Source organism: Guillardia theta (assembly GCF_000315625.1).
Source record: "Guillardia theta CCMP2712 unplaced genomic scaffold GUITHscaffold_57, whole genome shotgun sequence".
Taxonomy (NCBI): domain Eukaryota; class Cryptophyceae; order Pyrenomonadales; family Geminigeraceae; genus Guillardia; species Guillardia theta.
Genome location: NW_005434617.1, coordinates 245917 through 268392, shown reverse-complemented (window position 1 = coordinate 268392; position 22476 = coordinate 245917). Strand labels below are relative to the sequence as shown.

The 22476-nt window shown below is 51.6% G+C and overlaps 11 protein-coding genes across 11 annotated transcripts in view; 5 read left to right on the top strand and 6 right to left on the bottom strand.

The window, feature by feature from the left end:
* Nucleotides 1-301: 301 nt before the first annotated feature.
* On the bottom strand, nucleotides 302-995 carry GUITHDRAFT_112182 (hypothetical protein; the record flags this gene model as incomplete). Its single annotated transcript, XM_005828688.1, has 3 exons — nucleotides 302-340; nucleotides 388-747; nucleotides 930-995. The coding sequence occupies 3 exons, from the start codon at nucleotides 993-995 to the stop codon at nucleotides 302-304; spliced, it is 465 nt and encodes a 154-aa protein (XP_005828745.1).
* A 1967-nt stretch (nucleotides 996-2962) lies between these two features.
* On the top strand, nucleotides 2963-4510 carry GUITHDRAFT_112181 (hypothetical protein; the record flags this gene model as incomplete). The annotated part of the gene is made up of 6 exons (XM_005828687.1): nucleotides 2963-3516; nucleotides 3568-3627; nucleotides 3679-3771; nucleotides 3833-4143; nucleotides 4198-4256; nucleotides 4451-4510. 6 exons carry the CDS (start codon nucleotides 2963-2965, stop codon nucleotides 4508-4510), a joined length of 1137 nt encoding a protein of 378 aa, XP_005828744.1.
* A 171-nt stretch (nucleotides 4511-4681) lies between these two features.
* GUITHDRAFT_112180 (hypothetical protein) lies at nucleotides 4682-8781 on the bottom strand (the record flags this gene model as incomplete). Its single annotated transcript, XM_005828686.1, has 12 exons — nucleotides 4682-4750; nucleotides 4807-4866; nucleotides 4932-5048; nucleotides 5164-5214; nucleotides 5265-5329; nucleotides 5389-5461; nucleotides 5512-5760; nucleotides 5891-5947; nucleotides 6004-6116; nucleotides 6169-6298; nucleotides 6355-6738; nucleotides 7159-8781. 12 exons carry the CDS (start codon nucleotides 8779-8781, stop codon nucleotides 4682-4684), a joined length of 2991 nt encoding a protein of 996 aa, XP_005828743.1.
* A 1299-nt stretch (nucleotides 8782-10080) lies between these two features.
* Nucleotides 10081-10979, top strand: GUITHDRAFT_95911 (hypothetical protein; the record flags this gene model as incomplete). Its single annotated transcript, XM_005828685.1, has 2 exons — nucleotides 10081-10530; nucleotides 10587-10979. Coding segments are annotated over exons 1-2 (645 nt in total), but the record flags the coding sequence as incomplete, so codon positions are not given.
* A 1200-nt stretch (nucleotides 10980-12179) lies between these two features.
* Nucleotides 12180-12668, bottom strand: CPEA9 (phycoerthrin alpha subunit 9). The gene has a single exon (XM_005828684.1). The coding sequence runs from the start codon at nucleotides 12654-12656 to the stop codon at nucleotides 12264-12266; it is 393 nt and encodes a 130-aa protein (XP_005828741.1). The 5' UTR covers nucleotides 12657-12668; the 3' UTR covers nucleotides 12180-12263.
* A 1309-nt stretch (nucleotides 12669-13977) lies between these two features.
* On the top strand, nucleotides 13978-14356 carry CPEA1 (phycoerythrin subunit 1; the record flags this gene model as incomplete). The annotated part of the gene is made up of 1 exon (XM_005828760.1): nucleotides 13978-14356. The coding sequence occupies one exon, from the start codon at nucleotides 13978-13980 to the stop codon at nucleotides 14287-14289; it is 312 nt and encodes a 103-aa protein (XP_005828817.1). The 3' UTR covers nucleotides 14290-14356.
* Nucleotides 14357-15396: 1040 nt separating this feature from the next.
* Nucleotides 15397-15976, bottom strand: GUITHDRAFT_153739 (hypothetical protein). The gene has a single exon (XM_005828683.1). The coding sequence runs from the start codon at nucleotides 15892-15894 to the stop codon at nucleotides 15532-15534; it is 363 nt and encodes a 120-aa protein (XP_005828740.1). The 5' UTR covers nucleotides 15895-15976; the 3' UTR covers nucleotides 15397-15531.
* An 803-nt stretch (nucleotides 15977-16779) lies between these two features.
* GUITHDRAFT_112175 (hypothetical protein) lies at nucleotides 16780-17220 on the bottom strand (the record flags this gene model as incomplete). The annotated part of the gene is made up of 1 exon (XM_005828682.1): nucleotides 16780-17220. One exon carries the CDS (start codon nucleotides 17218-17220, stop codon nucleotides 16780-16782), a length of 441 nt encoding a protein of 146 aa, XP_005828739.1.
* Nucleotides 17221-18201: 981 nt separating this feature from the next.
* Nucleotides 18202-18922, top strand: GUITHDRAFT_153738 (hypothetical protein; the record flags this gene model as incomplete). Its single annotated transcript, XM_005828681.1, has 1 exon — nucleotides 18202-18922. A coding segment is annotated over exon 1 (490 nt), but the record flags the coding sequence as incomplete, so codon positions are not given.
* Nucleotides 18923-19472: 550 nt separating this feature from the next.
* Nucleotides 19473-20584, bottom strand: GUITHDRAFT_112173 (hypothetical protein; the record flags this gene model as incomplete). Its single annotated transcript, XM_005828680.1, has 6 exons — nucleotides 19473-19661; nucleotides 19711-19773; nucleotides 19821-19903; nucleotides 19952-20028; nucleotides 20081-20239; nucleotides 20292-20584. 6 exons carry the CDS (start codon nucleotides 20582-20584, stop codon nucleotides 19473-19475), a joined length of 864 nt encoding a protein of 287 aa, XP_005828737.1.
* A 792-nt stretch (nucleotides 20585-21376) lies between these two features.
* GUITHDRAFT_141752 (hypothetical protein) overlaps nucleotides 21377-22476 on the top strand; it is a gene marked incomplete at both ends in the record, with an annotated part of 4532 nt that continues 3432 nt past the window's right edge. The window contains one exon of the mRNA XM_005828679.1: nucleotides 21377-22195. Coding sequence (XP_005828736.1) covers nucleotides 21377-22195 — 819 coding nt within the window. The remainder of the gene's footprint in view (nucleotides 22196-22476) is intronic.

The window sequence follows — 22476 nt, the reverse complement described above, 5'->3', positions numbered from 1 at the left end:
GCAGAGCTGGCAATGGGCAGCGCGGAGAATGACGAGGTCACGCCCGACTCCAAGGATAAACCACGTTCTGCCCGGCCCTCCAGGCCCCTCAAGGGGCCAAACAGGAAGGTGCAGCCCGGGCTAGTCCATGATCGCATCGAACAGTTTGAGAAGCTGCAGGAGGCAGGGGAGCGGCAAGAGGGCGAAGAGCAACCCTGATGTACACACTATAAGGCGCGGGGAAAGGAGCATGTGAATAGTTCCCCGCGTCCGTGCTATATTATTTGCAAGGATGAAAATGTAATCAAAGCAACGAGACCCGCTAGCTCTCCCGCTCAGAGGTCTCTGGGTATTCGATGCGCTGAACTTGTGAGCCCTTACCCTTCCGCGACATCTGCAGCCCTCTACCTGCTTGGCAAGTTTCCTCACGGCAAGAAGATGTGGGGGAAAGAGAAAAGAACTGATGCCAGGGGAGGGAGGGATGGAGCAGCAGTTGAGGCATATGTAGTCCATCCCCTTGTTGATGTCCTGCACGGTCCCGATATCAATGGAGTGCGATCTATCACGGTATTCGAATGTCTCGATCTTGTCCACGATGATGAAAATCCTCTTCTTGCTGTTGCTCCGGTTCTCGTACATGATGTACTCACCGAAGGATGCCTTGATGGATTCCTTGACTTCCGGGAGTGTAACGCTCTTCAAGTGTTCCTTGGCAGCATCGTTCCTCGGCTGCCTGAGGGCAATCTTAGTGATCCTCGAGGTTCTATTCTTGACGGGTCAAAGAGCTTCAGTTCCGCTGTGTTGTATGTATAAGGGACACCGTGCGGTGTTTTATCAGCACAATTCAAGCACGTGCTTCAATGGTGCTGAAAATGTGCTGCAATTTTCTTCTTGATTTGTCTCAATTGTGCTAGATATTTTCTGAGGGGAGGGCCTCTGTATAAGACGACCCGTTTCTGTGTGCCCCACGACGACTCTGCCATGGACGTGGTGGACACTATTCTCAGACGACTCATGTCTCCCACCTACAACCCACGCGGGTTGGTGGACCAGGACTTGCACAAATCCTTCTCTTTTATTCAGGACACGGTAAGGGACTTTGGCATCAGGAACACCGTGTGGAACCGGGTGTTGCGAAGACAGACAATAACATTCACGTCGACTGCTGTCAATCTCAGGAAGAACAGTTTCTCGCAGGCGATCGATTTTATGCACAGCATATCTTCCGAAGAGTAGAGTTCACTTAGTTTGCACCCCCCGTGTCAACCAGGGTGTGGAGGATTGGAACAGGAACATCAACACTCTGATTATGAACCCTCCAACGCAGGTAAGTGTCGAGGATTGTGAATCACCGGGCGCGCAGAACTTCGAAGATCAGTCACTGATTCGATTCACCTTTGGCGCGGGCTGGGACTCTTTCATACTTTCATACGAGTTTTCCAAACTTGGCTTGACTCAGTGAAAGTTCCCGCTGTCACGGCCGCGATCATGGGCCGATGCATGGCGAGTACACGGTCACTTGCGGCCGGTACGGGCCGCTGGCAGGCCCTGAGGCCGCCCGGGCCCGGCCCTGGCAAAATAGTGAAAGTTCCTTGAAGTAGTCAGTCCCGGATGCCACAGCCTGTCACGCCACCGTCGGCGTCGGACGGCCCGCTGGGCCCCGCCCGGCCGCGCGGGCCGCCCGGCACTGCCGCAGCACAGCGGCCGCTCCCTGAGTTGAATCGGCGGGCCTCCGAGCCTCCCGGTCCCCGGTCCGGGCCCGGGCCTTCATCACTGGGTGAGCCGGAGGCTCAGTCTGGCTCGCCGATGAAGTTCTGAGGCGGCAAGAGTCCATATGCTCTAGAGCCAGACCCTTTCTCCCATCAGGGACCCGTCAAATTAGGCAGATAATTGGGGGTGGGGTCACGGGATGGAAAGGTGGGTCTGGCACTCAGGAAGACACTCCCGTGATCTGCACCCCCGGGTTCAAATGAGGCGCGGTGAGAGGGGTGGGTAGATGGAGGTCTTTGAAGGGGTTAAGAGTATCTTCGAGGAGGGGTAGGGTGGGTCGGAGGGCCGCACTTTAGGACCCCTGGATCATCAACGGTATTTCTAGACAATGCCTACTTGAATCCAGGGTGGGGGTACAGAAATCCACCAGAGGGGTGGGTCTTGTTTGGTACAAATATTTGGAAATGATGGGGTACTTGACATGGAGGGCCGACTGAAATAGAGGGGGTCCACGAATAACAGGGGTTGCCAGGAAAGGAGAAATTATTTAGGGTGGGGTGGTGCACAAGTATTGAACAGGGACATGGTGGACAGAGTACAGGAAGGAGGAGAGAAAGGAAGGAGGAGGGGAGCAAGAGAGGAGAAAGAGGAAGGAGAAGAATGAAATGTAGCTGCACTCCAGCGCATGTTTGTAAGGAGCTCTTGTTTTAGGAGAGATGTAGATGCCTGCAAGGTCGATAAAGATTGAAAATGACCTTGAGATCAGAGTCGGGAACAAACTGGATCACGTAGCGTCGATCTGGTGCAGGCAAGGCCTTCCATGAAGAGCAGATTGTGTGCTTGTGATGGATGAGTCAGGGTTTGAAAACGATGGTCTCGGATAGCTACGCGGACAAGGAAGACGTTTAGAGTTCAATGATGTGTAGCTGGGATGGTGGAAACACAAAACCTGCAAGTTTTGCTGTCGCCCACGAGATATTCGATGGTGGAAGGGAGTCAGGATGGTTGGGAAGGCGGGAGGGGAATCAGAGGAAGAGGAAGTGGGGCAAGGAAGTGAAATACAGGCGACATGCAATGAGGCCAAGATCAGGCAGCAAGGAAGGGGGAAGGACTTTAGTTGAGCAGAAAGACAGTGGGATGTTTTGAAGTCTACAACTTTCTGCGTCCGTCATTGCAAGAGCATTGGTTGCTCATCGACACTGACGTAGAGGAGATGAGCAGAAGACTTGACGGGTCTAGTGAGCTCATGCCCATTGCAGGTTCCACTAGTAGCATGGACAGCGACGAGGAGAGTGTGTTGCTGCAGCTCAAAGAGCTGGACGAGCTAGCGAGCATCATGAAGCTGGAGGGAGCTGGAGGAAACGACGACAGCGAGGAGGATGACGGCGACGAGGGAGGTGAAGGAGAGACAGCAGACGCGATCCTAAAAGAGCTAGAGGAGCTCGACCGATTGGCCAACAACACGCAGGGTTACGCTGAGTACACAGCAGGGGGAGTGGAGGAGGAGGCGAGCAGCAGAGATCTGGATCAAGACGAGCTCAGTGAGCTGAGGCGATTGATCCAGAAGCGGGAGCTCCTGAAGGAGAAGCTGAGGATCCTAAAGAAGAGGGAGATGCTGCAAAACAAGCTCAAAGAGCTCGAGCGGCAGAAGCGAGCGGCGCTGCGACGGCGAGCAGAGCACAGCAAGCACGAGGCGTCGAGCCCCAACAGCAGTCAGTCGACGCCGATGGAGGACAGCAGCATCATCGAGGCAGACCTGGGCTTCAAGACCCGGGGGTTCAACAACGAGATCAAGTTTGAGAAGGCGAACTTGGACGACTCAACGAGGTAGCTGAATGCCGCACTGAGAGGAGGAGGGGAAGTAAGAGTGCCTGCTAGCCCCGATCACTCGCTGATTGGGATCGAGCACGAGTATTACAACCAGAGCATCGACTGCCTGTCAGGCAAGCCCTCCCCTCCTCATGCTCCTCCTCCCTCACTCCCTTTCAGGACGAATCTTCCGCAAGGCTGTGGGACGAGTCGTAAAGGGCATCGCGACATCCGTCACAAAGTCGCACTTCCACAGGAGTTTGGAAGACTCAGGTAGGAACACTTCTCCCTCCCCCCTCCCCCCTCCCTCTCCCGTGCTCGCTCGCTCACGCAGCCATGGCACAGGCTACACAGGCAATACCTCCCACCTGCTGTCCTTCGACGAGCACAACAGCTCCTCGGAGAAGAGCCAAGAGGAGGTGCAGGCGATGATGGACGACCTGCTGAACCTCGAGGTTAGCGTCCTCAACGACTCCATCGACTCGGAGACGAAGGAGCTGCAGTCCCTCCCCTCGCCCTCTCCCTCCCGGCGACGAAATGTTCGCAAGGATAGCGCCCGGGGGCAGGACAAGGGCAGCGAGAAGACGGCAAACCTGCTGGCAGAGCTGGCAGAGCTCGAAGCTCTCTCCCAGCAGGCATCACAAGGTGGGCTACTTGCTCCTCGTCGCTGCTCCTCGTCACCGGCTGACGTCTCGACAGCTCGCAAGAGTCTTAACGTCTCCATGGAAGAGAAGAGCACGAATATCATGAAGCCGAAGGTGAGCTCCCTTGCTCCCTTGCTCCCCCTCCTCTCTAGCCGACTAGTTCCCTCTCCCTCCCTCCCTCCCTACCTCGTCCTCGCTTCCTGCTTCTCTTCCTGGTCAAGGCGTTGTCGATTTTCCCGTGCATGCCCTCCTCCCCTTTCAAACCCCTCCTCCCCTCTGCCTGACCAGCTCCATGTCATGCCGAGCAGGATGGATGGAGCAAGGCAGGAGGCGCTGGTTCTCCCGTGGACGTTGTCACGCTCTGCTGATCTCAACTGACTCTCCTCCCTCCCCTCCCTCCCTCTCACTGACACCCGGCAAGAAGGCGGCATGATGAACGTGTACATATCGAATAAAGAGCCTCTCGCATACCAATGGGCGAGAGGAGGAGGAGGAGGAGGAGGAGGAGCGAGATGAGAGGAGGAGCAGTGAGACGGTTCTCAGCTCTTTCCCTCATGCTCAGCCAGGCCGAGAACTTCTCCGTCGACCCCAAAGATCAAGGGAGCCACCTGCGAGCCCCAAGCTATCACCCGCTCCCTGTCACCGCGACCCCCGCCATGCTCACCCTCTTCTCCACCTTGACGGTGTCGACCTCGGATGCTTCATCGGTCACATAGTTACCAAGCTGTTGACCAGCGTCAGGAGCTTGCAGCCTCTCGGTCAACGAGGAGGAACGGAAGGTGACGTGACCTGTGTTGTTGCTGCTAGCGCTACCTCCTCCCTCTGCGACAGCGCCTTGCGCTTCCCCTTGGATGAGCTCTTCTTGCTCCTCTGCGACTGCCACTCTTCCCTGAAGGCTGCAGACACCTGTGGCCCCCCTTAGCTCCTCCGTCCCCTCCCTACTCCGTCCCCTCCCTACTCCGTCCCTCTCCCTGCTCCATCGCTCTCTCCCCCCCCCCCTCCACTCCTTCCTCCCTCTCACCTCGTCCCAGTCGATCGCCAGCCTCTCAAACTGTCGCAGCGCATTCACAATCTGTCATCGGAGATCAGCTGCTGGCCTTGCAACAAGGTTCTTCCACCGACCTCCTCCCTTTGCGAGCAGTTCCTACAAAATTCCTCCCACTTCTCCTTCTGACATGCCTCTTCTCCTGCAACACTTCCAGGTCACGTGCAATCCCTTCAGAAGCAACAGAAGCAGCAGCAGCACCTCCCTCCGTCCATCCCTTCTTGATGATCCTTGGAACAAGCTGCTCCGAGAACCACAGCAGCTTCTCTGCTACCTGCAGCCAGCCATCACTCCTATCGCACGCTGGCAAGGATGGGGGCCAACCGCTCTCGCTGAGTTGCATGCTTCCGTGGTCACCCGAAAGTTCTCCCACACGCTAGCCTTCGGCTCCTTCACTGAGTTGTACGGGATGCGGTCCGCAAGGTCCAGCAGCATTCCAGCAGCTTGGAAGACAGGCTCGTTGTCAGTGGGAGGGGGTCGCCAGAAACGCGAAGGAGCTCTAGAGTCAGCCTTCTTCTTCGTCGCTGGTCTTTCAGATTTCTTGGAGGAGGAAGGAATGTACTCGTTGTCCGCCTGCAATGCGTCAGTGCATCAAGGTGAGTGATAGAGGAGGAGGAGGAGGAGGAGGAAGAGGAGGAGGAGGAGGAGGGGGAGGGGGAGGGGGAGGGGGAGGAGGAGGAGGAGGAGGAGGAGGAGGAGGAACCGAGGATCCCTCGTGCGGTTCTGTATCCTCTTCGTCTGCCTGCAACTCCTCGTCCACCTGAGCATGGCAACGAGACTGAGAAGACCGTCTTCCTCTTGCTCAGCACTTTTCACCTCATCAGATTCTGAAGATGCGACACTGATAGACGGCTCGTTGGAAATATTCGCTGACGCCTCCATGTCGTGCTGCCCCCGCAAGCCGCTCGTTTCACTCTCCTCCACTTCGTCTGTAACCCCAACTTACGCCGAGCGGAGCTAGGATTTACTCAAAAAAGGCACCAGAGGAGTCAAGAGACTGATCAACGTCCATCGCAGCTACTTCGTCACTCATCACCGGCCATGGGAGCAAATCCTCGTCTGCTCCTTCGCATCCTAAACACGCGCCCATGATGCATCGGAGAGTCCGAACCTGATGGTTTCAATGTCACTGGTTGAGTCTGACCGTGGGATGGATTCTCTCGTTACCATTTTCAGACTGTTTGCAAGCTCGTACGTTTCTGAAGCCGCCACGGGGCTGGAAATGTAGATAATCTTATCATTACAAAGCCTCCTTGCTGTTTCTTGAAGTTTGCAACAATGCAAGTAGAAGCGACGATAATCTTCGCGAGAATATTCTTGTCTCATCTCCATTGCATCAAATGACTCGATGGATTGTAAGTCGTATACAGCCAATATCAAATCTGGTCGGAATTCTTCTACCTGGGTCAGCATTTGTCTAAAAGGAATTGTAAGTGGATCAGAATCGTTCTCTTTGTCTCTTGAACTGCTCTCAGCCATTGCTGAGGGATCCGTTTCCACCTCAAACACGCAAGACGCATTGATTTGCATGATCTCGGGGTCAGAAAGGCCCTGAAATAAATAGGCGTCACAGCCCTCCAAAGCGGCAACCAAGCAAAATACATACCGGTTCCAAGAAGTTTTGTTTTGAAAGGCTAAATATGCAGATTCTTGTCATCCAAGGATATTGTATTCTACAATGAGAAATCGCTGTACATAAGGCAACAGTAAAGTACACTTTTGAGAAATTCTGGTTATATCGAGAAGTTGAGCTCCAATCCCCAAGAATGACTGAATTACATGATTCTGATTGAACCACAGAATCAAGAACTTTGCACATTGTTGATGAATAGCGAAAGCTAGTTTTGCAACTATAGTCAGATTCTGCAGCGTTATAGGACTTGAGTCTAAAGTTTTGAAATTTCATAGCAGCGCTTGCCTGTTCAGGAAACGCAAGTTAGTTTAGCTCCAGGCAAATTGCACATGATTTACCAGGCCATGCAATGTCAACAGTGAGTTTGAAGGAGCCTGAGAATCCAGCATCGATGTAGGCGTATAGAATAAATCCTTCAAAACATCGCCGTTGTGCTTTATATGGACAGCTTTCTGCATTGCCTTGTCAACATCTAGAATATAAGAAATACAATCGTGAAAAGTAGCGCTGTTCTCCTGGTCTTGTAGTAAACCTACAATCCAACATTTCTTTTGCATGCCTTTGACAACCTTTGGTGAATTTCTGTAGCTCGGAACTAACGAGAACTGTTGGTTGATGCGATTTCTCTGTGCATTCAAGTCATGGAGGTACGTTTCAACAAGTTTTGCAAGCTCATCAGAATTGGGTCTAAGGTCCTTGCAATCTTGAAGAAGAATCGAAAGATATTGACAAATTTCAAACAATTCGTTTTGCTGTCTTGCAGATGTCACCCAGTCTTCCATACAGAATGAAGAGAAGCTTTCTTTCACTTTCGAATCGAGTTTAAAGCAATCAGCGTTGACATTGATTGATTGCATCAAAGCAAGCTCGTCTGAAACCAGACTGGTCACAGATTCAAACTCCTTCCTCAGGGACTTTATGATGATCTTATACAACTCGCCATGCACTGATGCGCTCGAATCAGATACGAATTTCGCTATTTGCGTAGCAAGATTCGCATTGCTTCGCACATTCAACTCCATGTCCTGGCTGTGGATGTTTTCTTCAAAGCAAAGATCGAGGCGATGACTTGAAACATGATTGAGAATTTCTTCACACCTCTGTTCATGTTGCAATGCCCGTGTCTGAACATGTATTTCTCTCTGCACCGAGGTGAGTCTGGCTTCCAGGGACTTTTGCGTCAAGATGAGCTCCTCAAGCTTGCAGAGAGCAGCTTGCAGATCTTCTGTCTGCTCGTCTTCTGGGCTACATTCTGTTTTATCTGTGAATCTCTTCTCCTCTCCAACATGTTTCTGTATCTTGAGAGATTGATGATATTTATCGAAGGCAGACCTTGCTTGGATGAGAGTTGCAAATGATGAGTTTGGATCCAACTTACCGGATGCCAATGATTCCTTGAATGTTTTGAGAAAAAGATAGCCTTTGGCTTCATATGGCTCACTTATGATCTTTGCGATAGAGAATGTCGCGGCATCGTGCTTGATCGAACTCTCCATCAATGCATGGCTGAATTCGCAACAGTGCGCAGCAACCAAGGAGATTCTTTCTCCCAACTTCGAGTTGACACCTTGTGCTAAGACTCCAAGATCATACCGCGAAGATGACCAATGTATTAAGATCTGAATCAAGTCTTGTTTCTCGCTTGCATGAATCATCCGTGAAACCTCAATCGTTGCTTCATTGAAGTACTTCTGCGAATACAGAATGAACTCAAACCATTGACGTGATTCAAATGAAATGACATTGCGCTCCATCTCTAGATCATCTTCAAATTGATTGCAGAGATTTCTGAATGCCGAAAACGAATTTATCAATGCATCAAAACATTTTCCACATTTTTCTGAATGAATCCCACAGTTTGCGTAAGTTTCGTAAGTGATTTGTAAGCCGTCAAAGAGCAACTTCTTAACTTGGTCCAGTTCTTGTTTATCTACAACCATACTGGTTGAGTTTAAGCCCATTTGGTGCTTGTCTGTTTTCGAGTTCTCCGAAGCTTTCGAAAATGTTCGACGGAGTTTCAAAGACCTGCTGCTGGGAAGGAAACCAGTGTAGCTCCTCTTACCATCATACAAGGAGGAGCTGCCCACTCTGCCTACTGCTCCAGAGCTCTTCATCCTCCTCGAATCTTAGCCAGCAACTCCCTTACAATCCTGTGCGTTGTCAGCTTTCATAGTCGCGCGAACGTCTCATCATGCCATAGCAGTGGGCTGATTTTCTTGGCGCGGAACCAAGAAGGTCTGCCTCAGGGGTACCGCACCAATCACGGGAGGGTAGGGTCATCGTTGTTCCAGGGGTGGGTCACAATAATCTGGGCTCATACCCCATCTTGACCCTGATATATGGTGGGTGATGAGAGTGAACCGATGGGAGTCGAGTCTCAGGTGGTAGGGTACTATTTGACCACAACTTGCAAGCCGATGCTACTAGGCTAGTAGGCTATGTGGGTGGGGGGTACCGTACCAGGTAGGACACTGTTGACTGAACTTCCACGCCGGGCCTACCCCGCACTGCCGCACGCCGATGGGCCCCGGGCCCAGGCTCGGAGTCCGAGAGGGCTCTCACTGATTTTTCACTTACTATTGACTTGGAGTAAACTTCCGAAGCTTGCCGCTGAGAGCCGGGGCGACCGGGGCCCGAGGGTGACAGTGATCACGTGCCGATCAGCCTGCGATGATGACGACTCAAAGTTTAGTTAAAAAGGCATCAGATTTGACAGTGAGAATCTTCAAATTTAGAAATGCCTTAAAAATTCCAAAAAATGAGTCTAGTATTTCGAATCCAACCTCCAACTTGAGATAATGCCACCCGCTGCTGGCGGCTTATGGATTAGGGCCCGTATCTACCCCTACCCCCAATTATCCCGCTTAGTACCCTAACGTAAAGGACCACCCCCTGGTCATTTTCCGACTGGAGGAGTTTGTTATTATTGTTCCCCACACTTGCTTAGATCAGGCTCCTTCCAACTCTCCTCTCCTCTCCCCTCTCTTCCTCCCGGAGTCTCCCTCACTCTCTCTCTTCCTCACTGTCCTCCTCTCTTCTCCTCTGCTCTCTCCTCCCCTCCTCTGCTCTCTTCTCCTCTCCCTCTCTGCTTCCATCATAGTGTATTGTTCCACAGTCATCTCCTGTTGTACCTGTTCCTTCCAAATTCAGCTTTCGCTGCTTCGCTTAGTTCTTCCGAGTTCGCTTCATCTCGTTTCACCAACGCCTGCATTATTTCCTTCTCAATTCTTTTCCTGATCTGAGTCTCCTGCCTCTACCTCAGGCTCTCTTTCTAGCTCCACCACATCCCATCAATTCCTTCTGTCCCAATTTTTATTTCACAGCATTTTGGGTAGACCCGATCACACCTCTCAGATTCTGCTCTTACCCACGTCCCCTTCTCCCAACATTCCTCACTGATCATGTCAAGACTTGTGTTGTAGCATGCGCTGCACATAAGTGCTACGAGACTGGTTGAAATGTTCAGCGTCAGCAACCGAGACGAATGCAACGTGGAGGCAGTGAAGGAGTATTACCTGCGGTCAGTAGGCGGGAGGTGGCAAGTACGCCGGTGCGTCTACAGGATTTCAAAGCTTCCCTTCGCCGATGGAGGGTTCCGAGTTTGCCACAAGGCGTGGAAGGAGGGAGAGGAGGAAGGTCGGACGTATGTGATCAAGTACTTCAAGAAGGCTTCCCATGCGTCGAGGTACTTCGATGAGGCCCTCGGGCAGGTGAGGAGAAGATGCCCTTGTTTCGCACTTTGACTGACTTTGAATGAATCCTGCAGGTCCTCAGCGTTGATCTCTGCAGAAAGTTCCGAGCAAGAGCAAGGGGCGTGCAGGTAAGTTTCCTGCCAATATGCATCGTGGAGTTCGAGGATGGCAGGAATGCCTTTGTGGAGAGGTTCTTGGACGGAGAGTTTCAGAAGTACAACAACAATCACGGTTACGTGCAGAAGACAAACCCCATCCCTCAAGCCTTCAGCCACTTCACATGGACTTGGAGCAAGGGGAAGTTGTTGATCTGTGACATCCAGGGTACAGAGAGCGAGTGGACGGACCCGCAGATTCACACGATTGACGGGGATGGTTTTGGTTGCGGAAACAGGGGGTTGAAGGGGATGTATGACTTCTTCAACACCCATCAGTGCAATGAGTGGTGTGAGAAGCTGAAGCTGTCTCCCTCTGACAAACTCGAGGTGCTTGATATGCTCGAGCATGAAAGAAAGTCGCTCTCACTCAAGCACAAACTGTCAAATGCTTCTGATTGTGCTTTCTCGCCGCGGTCGTCGCATAAACCACTCATGTTGTACCTCTTGAAATCTGCCAAGTCGGAAAGTCAAATGGTTACCAATAACCCTCTATCAGGGAATCCAGGTCTGCCAAATGACGGCATCAGGACTGAACAGAACAAGGATGCTTTGTTCCCAAGAATACGAGTACACAATCTCAACATCCCTGACGATGCTGAGAGGAAGAAGAGCAGTTCAAAGGTTTCGTTGAAATTGTCGAATGTGTTCGAGGTCGCAGTGAAGCTCATCCGAACTCTCTCGCCAAGGTCTTCAGATCAACACTATTCGAGCCCTCGCCCTGGTGATATGACTGAGAAGGAAGGAAAGCAACACCAAAGGCTTTTAGGTTATCAAAAGAAGTCCTGACCTCTACGTCATAAACATGTTTCAGAAAAATGAAGTTTTCAACGCATTCAAAAATCTGATGCACTTTAAAAGTTGGTAAGACGCCACCATTGCTAAGGCAGGTGCTGCTGATAAACTAAGGATCCGAGGTAGAAATGGAAAGTTTGTAACCGTGTGGAGGGATTCTTGATGCACGCGGGAGGGTCATCACAACATGAGGACTCTCGCCTGAAGTATTGGGCTGTAGCCTTCGTTGGCTCTGTTCGTCCTTGCAGCTGTCTCGATCGGAAAGATGATACTGAGTTTTTCAAACCCCTTTCATTTTTCATAATGGCACCAATCTCCAATTCGCACAGCGAGCAACAGAATGTGAACGGTGTTCCTGCAATGATTTTGCAACCTTTTCCTGATTTAGCGGTATATCGGGGGAATCTCCCCTGCTGATACTGAGGTGAAATATTGATGGGACAAGCATGGTCCATTCCCTGCCAGAGAGCGTCAGGGAAACAACGATCAGGATCCATCACATGTTCTGCAAACTAGTAAGAGTCATTAGTGCAATTCGAATCTAACTTGGATGCTGCTCTGATTGTTAGCCCTTCATCGTTTCCCGGAACCATGAATTTTCATGTTTCGAGTCGAAATAGATTCAACAGATCAAGTCTACACTTGACAAGAAGGTTTTCAAGTCATGGACAGTAGACACGAAGGTTTTCCAGGTCATGGAAGTTCAACAAAGGCAGCTTTCGACTTGATTGTTGAGTTTAATCAAAGTAAAAACTTGACTCAACACCTCCATGTCTCATACAACAAAAAGAAATAACATGCTTACTTCTTGCCCTTGCCAGTGTAGGGTCCATCGATGCCCTTGGCCTGGTAGGAGATGAACTCCTGGAGCTTCTTCGCGGCGTCTCCCTCAGACACGGCGATCTTGGCGGAGGCAACCTTAACGCACATCTCGTCGTCCTGGGAGTTAGCCTTGGCGCCGGTGTACTCCTTGTTGGCGTGAGCAGTGCATCCCCTGTGGTCGAAGATGGTGATGACGGGGGCGCGTCCGGACTTGTCCATGGCAGCCTGAGCAGGAACCTGCTGGAGGAAGGGAGCGACAGCGGCGGCAGCAGCTCCAGTCTGGACGACCTGACGGCGGGAGACGTCGAGGGACATGGAGGGAGAGAAGGCGGCGGCAGAGCCGATGATGGCAGCGAAGGCAACAGAGCGCATGGCGGAGGTGTGGTGGATTGTTTCGTCCCTTCCTTTTATAGCCCCGACCCCCCCCGGTACCCCCAATGACCGATGGGGATACCCTCACCCCCTCAATCCACTGCATTTGAGACGAAAGAACCGGTGTGTATAAGTACCCTACCACACCATTTTAGCCACGAAAACTTGATGGTCATCTGACAACCCCCTCCATTGCCCTAAATTTCCAGTACCCCTCGTTCCCTCCCGTCACAAAGAGATGCGTCCGTATTTTACCACCCCCCTTGTATAACTTACTTTTAGATTTATTATATTTTTAATCTTATGAATCATTTTCTGAAATTTAAATCCCCCAAGCTTTTCTTTTCAGTCTCCTGGTGGTTGACCCCTTATATATTGCTGAAAAGGACGGGTGCTATCTCTCTCTGAATCTTTTGCCACTTTTTCTACAGCAGACCCTCCCCTCCCCCTCTTTTGTTTTTAAAAGCACACCCCACCCCTCCTGCTGACTACCCAACTTTCGTCCGGGATCCGCTGTACAATCCACCGGTGTCCCAATGAATCCTCGAAGTTGGGGTGGTCTCCGATGGGGTGTATGTCTATAGCTACAAAACGAACACCACCAGGGGTGTAAAGGTCTGAATGGAGGCTGGTTGACCTAACAGAGGGGTGGTTGCTGGAGGGGTACATCGAGTGGAGGGGTACATCGAGCAAAAGGAACACAGCAGTAGTAATGGGGAACAGTCAAGGGTAGGGTTTTCAGTGGCCTTTGGGTAGTCGCAATGAGGGGTGGTCATGACAGAAAGATGAAAGAAATTGTAGCTTGCGAGTGGGCGGATCTTGGATAGGATGGACCCCTGCCTTTTACCAGCAAAGTTGTGCGCAAGGGGGTACAGTACATGGACCTCTGCAATAGAAAGGAGGACACCTTTACCAGGGTGGGGTGCTATTGGTAGGGGGATCCTGGGGGTAGGGTAGAAAAATTGGTCAAGCTGCGACCTTTCAATTCAGAAATAATACGCGTCAGGAAAGAAGTCACGTTACTATTTTCTTCAAAACACGTTTTTTCAAACTCTTCAAACAATCTTGGGGCTACCCTACCTAGATCAACATCGAACAAACAAAGGGTGCTAGGGAAGATTCGAGACCACCGTCACCACCTACCCTATTTCCTTTTTCTACCCACCCCCGCGGCCCGTCCCCCTTCTTCCGACCATTCGGTTCGGACGCTCATCCACCCCCTTATGCAACCACCCTTCATTTCTCCAGTGCTAGAGTGAGGGTGGGGGTGGGACATTGGGGCTATAAAAGCATTGAAGAAAAAGCGGCGTCATCCACTGCCATGCGCTCCGTTGCCTTCGCTGCTCTCATCGGCTCTGCCGCCGCCTTCGCTCCTTCCACTCCTGCTCCCCGCCTTCGCTCCCCGGCCACCTCCCTCTCCATGGCCATGGACAAGTCCGGACGCGCCCCCGTCATCACCGTCTTCGACCACAGGGGATGCACCGCCCACGCCAACAAGGAGTACACCGGCGCCAAGGCCAACTCCCAGGACGACGAGATGCTCGTCAAGGCCCAGTCCGTCAAGATCGAGGTCTCTGCTGCCACCGCCGACTCCGTCCTCCAGCAGACCATCTCCACCCTCAAGAGGAAGTAAGCATTTTTGAGTGAAACCGAGAGCTCGTAGGTCGTTATGTTTTTGGGGAATAAATGGCTTAACTCCATGCTGGCGGTGTTGTCAGGAGCAAGGCATCGGCTGATACAAGTATATTCTGATGGATGACTTTGTTTGTGTGATGTCCTACCTTTCAAGAGGTTCAGAAAAGCATAAGAAAGTTTGCATGGTCGCTCTGCTCGGTCGCAGGAATTCTGAGCGCCATCCCTCATGTCAATACAGGAGAACGATGGTGACGATCCAAAGAGCTTTAGCTGCAATGATAAGTAGCCATTTCATTGATCTGTGTCCGGCTGAGAGTTGCGATAGTGCAAAATCACTTATTCTTTACTGTTTGACGATGAGAGAGGGCCACGCGTACTTCTTATGTGTGAGTACTGCAGTATGAGATCCCTGAAGAGAGGGAGAGAGAAGGAGATTTGGGGGAGGATGTGAAGGCGAAAGGGGTTGCTGCATTTTTGGAAGAGGACAGATTGTCTGCGTCAGGGAGGTTGGGAGAGAACGAATGAAAGTGAGACAGACAGGGTTGGAAAGGAACAGGGAAGACAGATGGGAAGATGTAAAGAAGAAAGGGGCGGGAGAGGCAGGGAAGTTGAGCGAGAGTGTCATTCCAAGTCACAACATTCCTGAACGATTGGTTTCAGAACTTCAGCTGTTTGATGACAGAGGAATCAGTTGTCTGATGGTGCGCTGGAAGGAGGTTGTCAAAGATAGGAATGATCATTTACTTTTTCTGTCCACAAGGATAGTATTGATTATGATTGATAGATGACACAGAAGTCAAGCATGACAACAACAAGACAACGAATATGGAAAATTTGATGATCGTTCGAATTAGATGAATGGAGGGTTATGTAAAAAGTTGTTATCATGATAACGAGTTTTTTTTGTTGAGGATGATAGATTTGATGATGTAGAAAATGGTTCTGGTGAATATTCATAACGATAACAAGGTATCGCTTTGCTTTGTGATTGTAACGGAGTTGAAGAAGATGGACAAGATTTTGATCATACCATTGATTGAACTCTCATACTGCTGAAGAATTTCGTGAAGAGCAACAATATCTCGTAGACTGGGAGAAGTTCATTCAAACGTTTAGTGGTTTATTGAGATGTACAAATGATTTTTCGTCACTGAGTCAGGGGGTCCGATACAAGTTTGCACAAAATGTTATTGAATCCGTTTTGAAGCCTCCTCTTCTCCATCGTTCCACCTTCGCAACCTTATGATCTCATCATCACCTTCCGACTGACCAGGCTCGCGTAGTATCGGCTCCCGCTGCTCGTCCTCACCATCCCTGGCACACCTCCCCCCCCCCTTGGAGAGCCCCCAGATGATGCCCTCCTTTGTGCCGCCTCCCCCGCCGGGCTGGGTGACCTCTTCTCGCCCTCCAGCCTTGCCCTCCTGTATCCCATAGTCTCCTCCTCGCTCAGCCTGTAGCTCGCCAGCCTCTTCGGTCGAGCTTCCTTGCGTCTCCGCTCGTGCAGGCCCGCGTAGATGTACCCCAGAAGCACTGCGATCACCGTAGCCGTCGCGAGCATGATCCCCCAGATCAGCAGCGTCCTCTCGGTCTCGAGGCGCTGCATGTCGCTACGGAGGGCGTATCTGATGGCTTGGTGGTCGTCGAGGGGATGGTGGGAGGGGAGGGGGCTGAGCGGCGAAGGTTCCATACCAGAGCCTTGAGTAAGGGAGTGTGAAGAGCGGGAGGGAGTGAGGGAGGGAGGGTTGATGGAGGGAGGGTGGATGGATGGATGGATGGAGGGCGTGTGGAGTGAGTGAGTGAGTGAGTGAGTGAGTGAGGGAGGGAGGGAGGGAGTGTGAAGAGAGGGAGGGAGGGAGGGAGGGTGAGCGAGTGTGTCACGAGTCTAAACTGTACCTTTTCTTTACTGTACCAGTTTTTTTACTACAGCATCGGAAGTATCCGACTCCCCGGATATTTCCGCCGGAACTCTCGGCGGGTGTGCCGGTCAACTTGCCCCAATCGGCTCCGGGAGAGGTTCACCTGCCTTTGTACGTGCCTCGTACCGATTTTAACTTAACTTTGAGTAAAGGGTCAGAATGGTTGCTCATGCTGGCATGCGGTATCACAAGGTCGTCTCATCATTCTCGTGTTCTCACATCTTGTAAGCTGCTTGATCGTTGCTGTTTCACATCACACTAAGTAGGAGAAGAGGCAACCAACCTCGGGAGTCGCTATGTCTTGGTGACCACAGGAGTGAACTTCTAATGCATTTTGCTCCAGCTTGGCTTACCTTTGAGACTGCATCTGCATGACTAGCTTGAGGATGAATGTCAATCGCACACTTTGCACGGACTGATCACGGTTCTGGTCTCAGTTCCGCTTGATGTGCGAGGGCCCTTCAAATTTTGATCATCCATGCACAAACATCAGATATTCTAAGAGCTTGTCGCAACAACTATCCCCAGGTTTAATCGAAACAATAAAATAGTTTACAGAGTTTTTTAGACGATTATGATCTCATCATCACCTTCCGACTGACCAGGCTCGCGTAGTATCGGCTCCCGCTGCTCGTCCTCACTATCCCTGGCACACCTCCCCCTCCCCTCGGAGATACTCTGCGTTGTGTCCTCGGCATCTGCTCCTCACCCGCCGGGCTGGGTGACCTCTTCTCGCCCTCCAGCCTTGCCCATCCCATAGTCTCCTCCTCGCTCAGCCTGTAGCTCGCCAGCCTCTTCGGTCGAACGTCCTTGCGTCTCCGCTCGTGCAGGCCCGCGTAGATGTACCCCAGAAGCACTGCGATCACCGTAGCCGTCGCGAGCATGATCCCCCAGATCAGCAGCGTCCTCTCGGTCTCGAGGCGCTGCATGTCGCTACGGAGGGCGTATCTGATGGCTTGGTGGTCGTCGAGGGGATGGTGGGAGGGGAGGGGGCTGAGCGGTGTCGGCTCCATCGTGGCGCACGGGTTCCGTCGCCCAGGCCAGAGAGCCAATGAATTGATATGAGTTTACCACAGTTGCCCTTTTTTTACTATACTCAGCTCGTGAGATATACCAGCATCTGAAGATTGCGTGTCAGCAAGGCAGTCCTGTCGGATATATCCGGATGATTACTACAGTTACACTGCTAATGCTGACAACATGCTGACGGATACGTCACGAGATACAATCAGTATCTCAAGAGATCCGTCAGCGCGTTCCGAACCAACAATTGCACTTTGCAGTGACGCCGGGCCTCTCAGCTAATTGGCTGACCCTTTGGAACGTCATGTCCTCGATAGTCTCGGAATGAAAACTTTGTAATGGCCGCATTACGTACTGTCAAGGTGAAAAGACTACATTTGATCCACATAGACTGTCATCAAAAATATAATAACTGTTTTAATTGATCCCGGATCACGCAGTTATGTCAGCACAGGATCGTTCCGAGAGTCCGGAAGCGCCAACAGTTGTCGGTTTTCCTATTCCGCACCTACCCAATCTCGCTGACCTAGTTGAGAGCATTCGATGTATCCCAATATTTGATATCATCCCAATTGAGAAATATTCATGCTACAGGTATAGTGTGACTCCATAGCGCTTCTCGCTGTGGGGGGTGGGTGGTACCGGGAGATCTTGATATACCGAAAGGATGTGGTTTTCGAGATTTGGAGCAAAGCAGAGGACGAAGCGAATCGACGGAACCTGGGGGGTGGGCTGCACCAGAAATCGGTTGGGATATACTGTAGAGGTAGGGTACTTCAGTACCCCTGTTTATCTCCTAGAAAAGGTGGGTTATCTGTGATCATGGAAATACATCTGGGGGTGGGGTATCAATGGTCAGTAGATATGTATATCAAAAGGGTAGGGTGGTTAATATCTTTGTAGGGGGCCAGCGAGGGTAGAAAAGCCAACGAGAACGGAGGGCGAGCGTGAGAGGACGGAGAATAAGCAGAAGCAATCTTTTCCTCCTTGGCTACTTTCAGGCATATCAAGTGAATCCCTGTCCTAAATCTCCTCAATCACTCTTACTTCTCCTCTGCTTTCTTCCTTCTTCTCAGACTTTCTATTTCTACTGCGGATTTCTACTGTCACCCAGTGATTATGGAAGCTTCGTTGAGCCACCCTTTTGCCACTTACCATCACATTCATGACCAAGCGTTCAAAGAAAAGCTTCAGGACGAAATCCAACGCTTCAACGATGAGAGGAACTGGGCTTGGGGGTTGATAATGGTGATGGTCTCAGCCTTTGTAGTTATTGCATTCTTCGTTGGTTTGCTTCAGAAGAAACGGAGGAAGATTGAAGAGAAGAAGCGCCAGAACGTCACAGTCAACGTCGCTGTCAAGCAACAGACAACCATGCATCAGAGGTTGAGAACTGACACTATGAGAAAGTCACCGAGCCCGACATCGGATGATCGCTCAAGGCGAAGCCCGTCCCCCGTCAGACGAAGCCCGTCCCCAACCAACACTGGAGCAAGCACGCCTCGTGGCAGCCAGTCGAACCTGCAGCTGATGAAGAGAAGCAGTGGGAGCCGATTCTACGCGAGTATTGTGGCTCGAAAGATGTCCCAATCTAATCTCTTGGAGATGATCTAACTGGTAGTAGGGAAGCCCTTTGCTGCCTGTGTACAATACGTTTCTTGTAAAGTAAGATGTTAAACAAGTTGTCTTCTTAATTTGAGCCTCGCATTTCACTTCCAAGTCCGAGACAAAAAGTGGAATGTGTCATGGACAGACTTGAACAGTCATTGTTGAAAGTCTATGATTCGCATCGACATGGCACATTGAGCCTCTCTATCGATTTATGTAACTGACATGCGTGTTTTCCACAGCATCATCAGCATGCTCGATTGTTCATGTCTGTCGAAGCAATGAGGTCTCAGCATACCGCCGTGTTTCCATGGCGGTTGAGGGACGCGACCACCTCGTCCCCCACGCTTCGCTCCATTGCCTCGAGATCAGCCTGCATTGCCGGTGAGCAAGAGCTCTTACGTGCCCTCTTGCAAGACGACAGACTGAGGAGGCAAACAAGGGATGCAGAGTTGCAGAAGGAGAAGGAGAATGTGGACAGCGAACATGGCAGTTGACAGACACGAGGAAATTGGAAGAGTTGTTGGATCGCAGGTACGGAAGCATGAAATCGATCACCATCGGATATCAAGAACAAAAGAGTGCATCATATGCGAATGCGAACAAGTCGGCACATATCTGATGACGATTCCTCTCACCTCTCCTCGTCGCTGAGTGCTTCGTCAGTCAGTCTGCTCAACTCGACTGCTCCTTCGAAAAGCCATGGGGCTTGCCGGTGAAGTTTCGTCAATCTGGCTTGCAGCTCATCTTGTCCGCTCGCGGATCTTGTGCTGCTGAAGGCCTCTGACAGTGCTTTCTTGGCCGCCTTCGACACTTCTCTGACCTAGGGATGCAAGCTTAGCACCTCCATGGTGGGTAGCAGATTGAAGAACCTCCTTCTCATTCTTCTGGAAGAACCCAGCCCGATCGAGCAGGGAGACGAGGCGAGGAGTTTCCTGCCGGTCCCGCATCAGTCTCAACCATCGCCATGTCCAGACGTTACCTGGAGGTGCCTCGACGCGATCTTCAAGCACGCGCACGACAGGTAGAGGTCAAAGAATGGATCCTGCTCCATCAAGTCCGCCCCTGCAGGCACGGTGAGCAAGACGTGACAGCCTCTCCACGTCATCTCACCCAGCACGACTAGAACCTTGGCTGCGAGCTTGTGAGGGAGATAGCACTGTTGCCCGGTGTAATAGTTGGTGACCAGGCTGAGTAGGAAGAGCTCAAGGCTGGAGGAGAGGAGGGAACGGAACTTACAACCCCTCCGCTGGGATGTCCTGCCCACGTCGCATGAGGCTCTTCACCTGCCGATAGATGCCGTTCTGCGAGCATGTGCAGTACAGGAAGACGATCTCTTCCACCTCTTGCCCGAGGGTTTCTTGCAGCCTCGATCTCTCGGTGAGCGAGAAGAGCTTCCATCTGTCAACATGCTCCTCTCAGTAGGGAGTGCGATCCTGACTCGCTGTCTTACGGGAACATCTCGGTTGCGTAGCACGAATGAAACAACCCCGCCATGCAGATCTCGTGCGGCTGATTCCACTGCTGCAAGATGTCTGCTACACCTCGGATGTGATCCGGGAACAGCCTCCCGTGAGTGTGGGGGAAGTGATACACCCTCCTCTCGACTAGAAGCAAGGTGATGGCAGAAATTTCCTTCCCCCTCCCCGCCTGTCGCGCGAGAGGCTTGCTCACGTACCTCGGACATCCTGCACAGCTCTCCCCCTCTTCCCATCGCTTCTCCGGAGGAGAGGATAGGATGCACATTCGTATACCCAATGACCAGAACACTGCCCGCCATGCTGCAGCTAGAGCGAGAGGAAGCAAGTTGAGGTAGTAGGCCAGCATGTCCCAAGAGCTGGGAGGCGGTAGTTCAAGCATGACCCCCTCGGCCTTGAGCCCTTGAGGACTCGACAACCACCGGAAACTTGACCTATTCTCTGCCTGCTGCCTGCTGCCTGCTGCCTGCTGCCTGCTGCCTGCTGCCTGCTGCCTGCTGCCTGCTGCCTGCTGCCTGCTGCCTGCTGCCTGCTGCCTGCTCCTCGTCCAACTCTGTCTTCGTACTGCTCTCCTCCACCCTGGCCAGTTCCCATCGATCCTGTGCTGCCCCCATCGGCAATCCGATGTCGACATGCCTTTTAAAGCTTTCTGCCTTATGATTCATTCTTTCATAATAGTTGAGGCGGACTTGTTTACAGAGCAGAATGAAAAATTCTCAATTTTGTAGGTGGGGTACTTGAAGTACCGGTATATTTTCCTACCATATGAGGTATATCATATATTGGGTTAGAAAGAGTGAGATGAACGTGGGTGGGGTAGTCAAGTTTTGCTGTACTAAAAGCATTTTACTCAACCCTGTGCTCTCCCCGACAGCCATGAAGGAAGGGACATTGCTGGCAAGGGCGATGCGGGAAGGAGAAGACGGGAGAGGAGGGGAGAGGAAGCAATGTCAGCGGAGTCCATGAGATCTGAAGGATTGTTGGCATCGAACAAGTAAGCGAGTTCAACCGGCTCCTGCCCCCTCCGCTGATCTCGGGACCCCTCCCCTTCTTGGGTCCAATGAGCTCTCCTGCTAGGGATTTCGACGGTCTCAATGACAACGAGACTCTTGCAATGCTGCAAGAGTACATGTCGAAGATGCAGCTCTCGAGCGAGAGAGAGAAGATGGCGAGTGTTGAGCTGTTAGACGCCATGGTGAAGAAAGCAGGTGGGCTGGTTGGGTTGGACAAGGACGACCCGCCGTCAGCAGCAAGGCATCGAGTCTTGCACAGGGTCATCAACCTCGTCGCGACGCTGTGTGAAGATGGAGATTTGAGGAGCAGGGCCGTCGAGGCTCACATGCTTGACCTCCTGCTGGGGTTTTACCACTGTCGCGCGCCGGGCCCTGGGGGAGAGGAGGAGAAGGAGGAGCAGGAGGAGAAGGAGGCGCAGGAGGAGTTCAAGTGTGACGTGCTCAAGTGTATCATCAACCTTATCCCAGCTCTGCAGGCAGACAGCAAGAGCTCACTACCGCTCGTGGAGCTGCTGCTCAAGGTGGTGCGAAGCGCAGGCAACCAGGAGAGTCAAGTGAGTGATCCACTGAGCAACCATGCGATGATCGCCATGGTCAACCTGGCGCAGCGAGCTCCGAGTCTGCACATGGAGATGGTCGAGAGAGGCCTTGAGTCTGTCTTACTGTCCTGCCTGTCAAGAGGAAACGTCCATCAGTTGCATGCCCTGAAGCTGATGAACGTCATGTGTACTTCAGGGGATGACTGTAGGGCAAGACTGTTCTCGGAGACCCTCCTTGCCAAGACGGGCGCCTTGATGCGCCGCTGCCAGGAGCTGAGCATACAACCTCCGCTCAAGCTCAGCATAACGATGTGCGCCAAGTTGTTGGTGAGTCAATGTTGACCCAACATTTGACATGTCCCAACATTTGACAAAGTCAAATGTTGACTTTGTTGTCGCTGCAGCTGTTGTTGTTGTTGTTGTTGTTGTTGTTGTTGTTGTTGTTGTTGTTGTTGTTGTTGTTGTTGTTGTTGTTGTTGTTGTTGTTGTTGTTGTTGTTGTTGTTGTTGTTGTTGTTGTTGTTGTTGTTGTTGTTGTTGTTGTTGTTGTTGTTGTTGTTGTTGTTGTTGTTGTTGTTGTTGTTGTTGTTGTTGTTGTTGTTGTTGTTG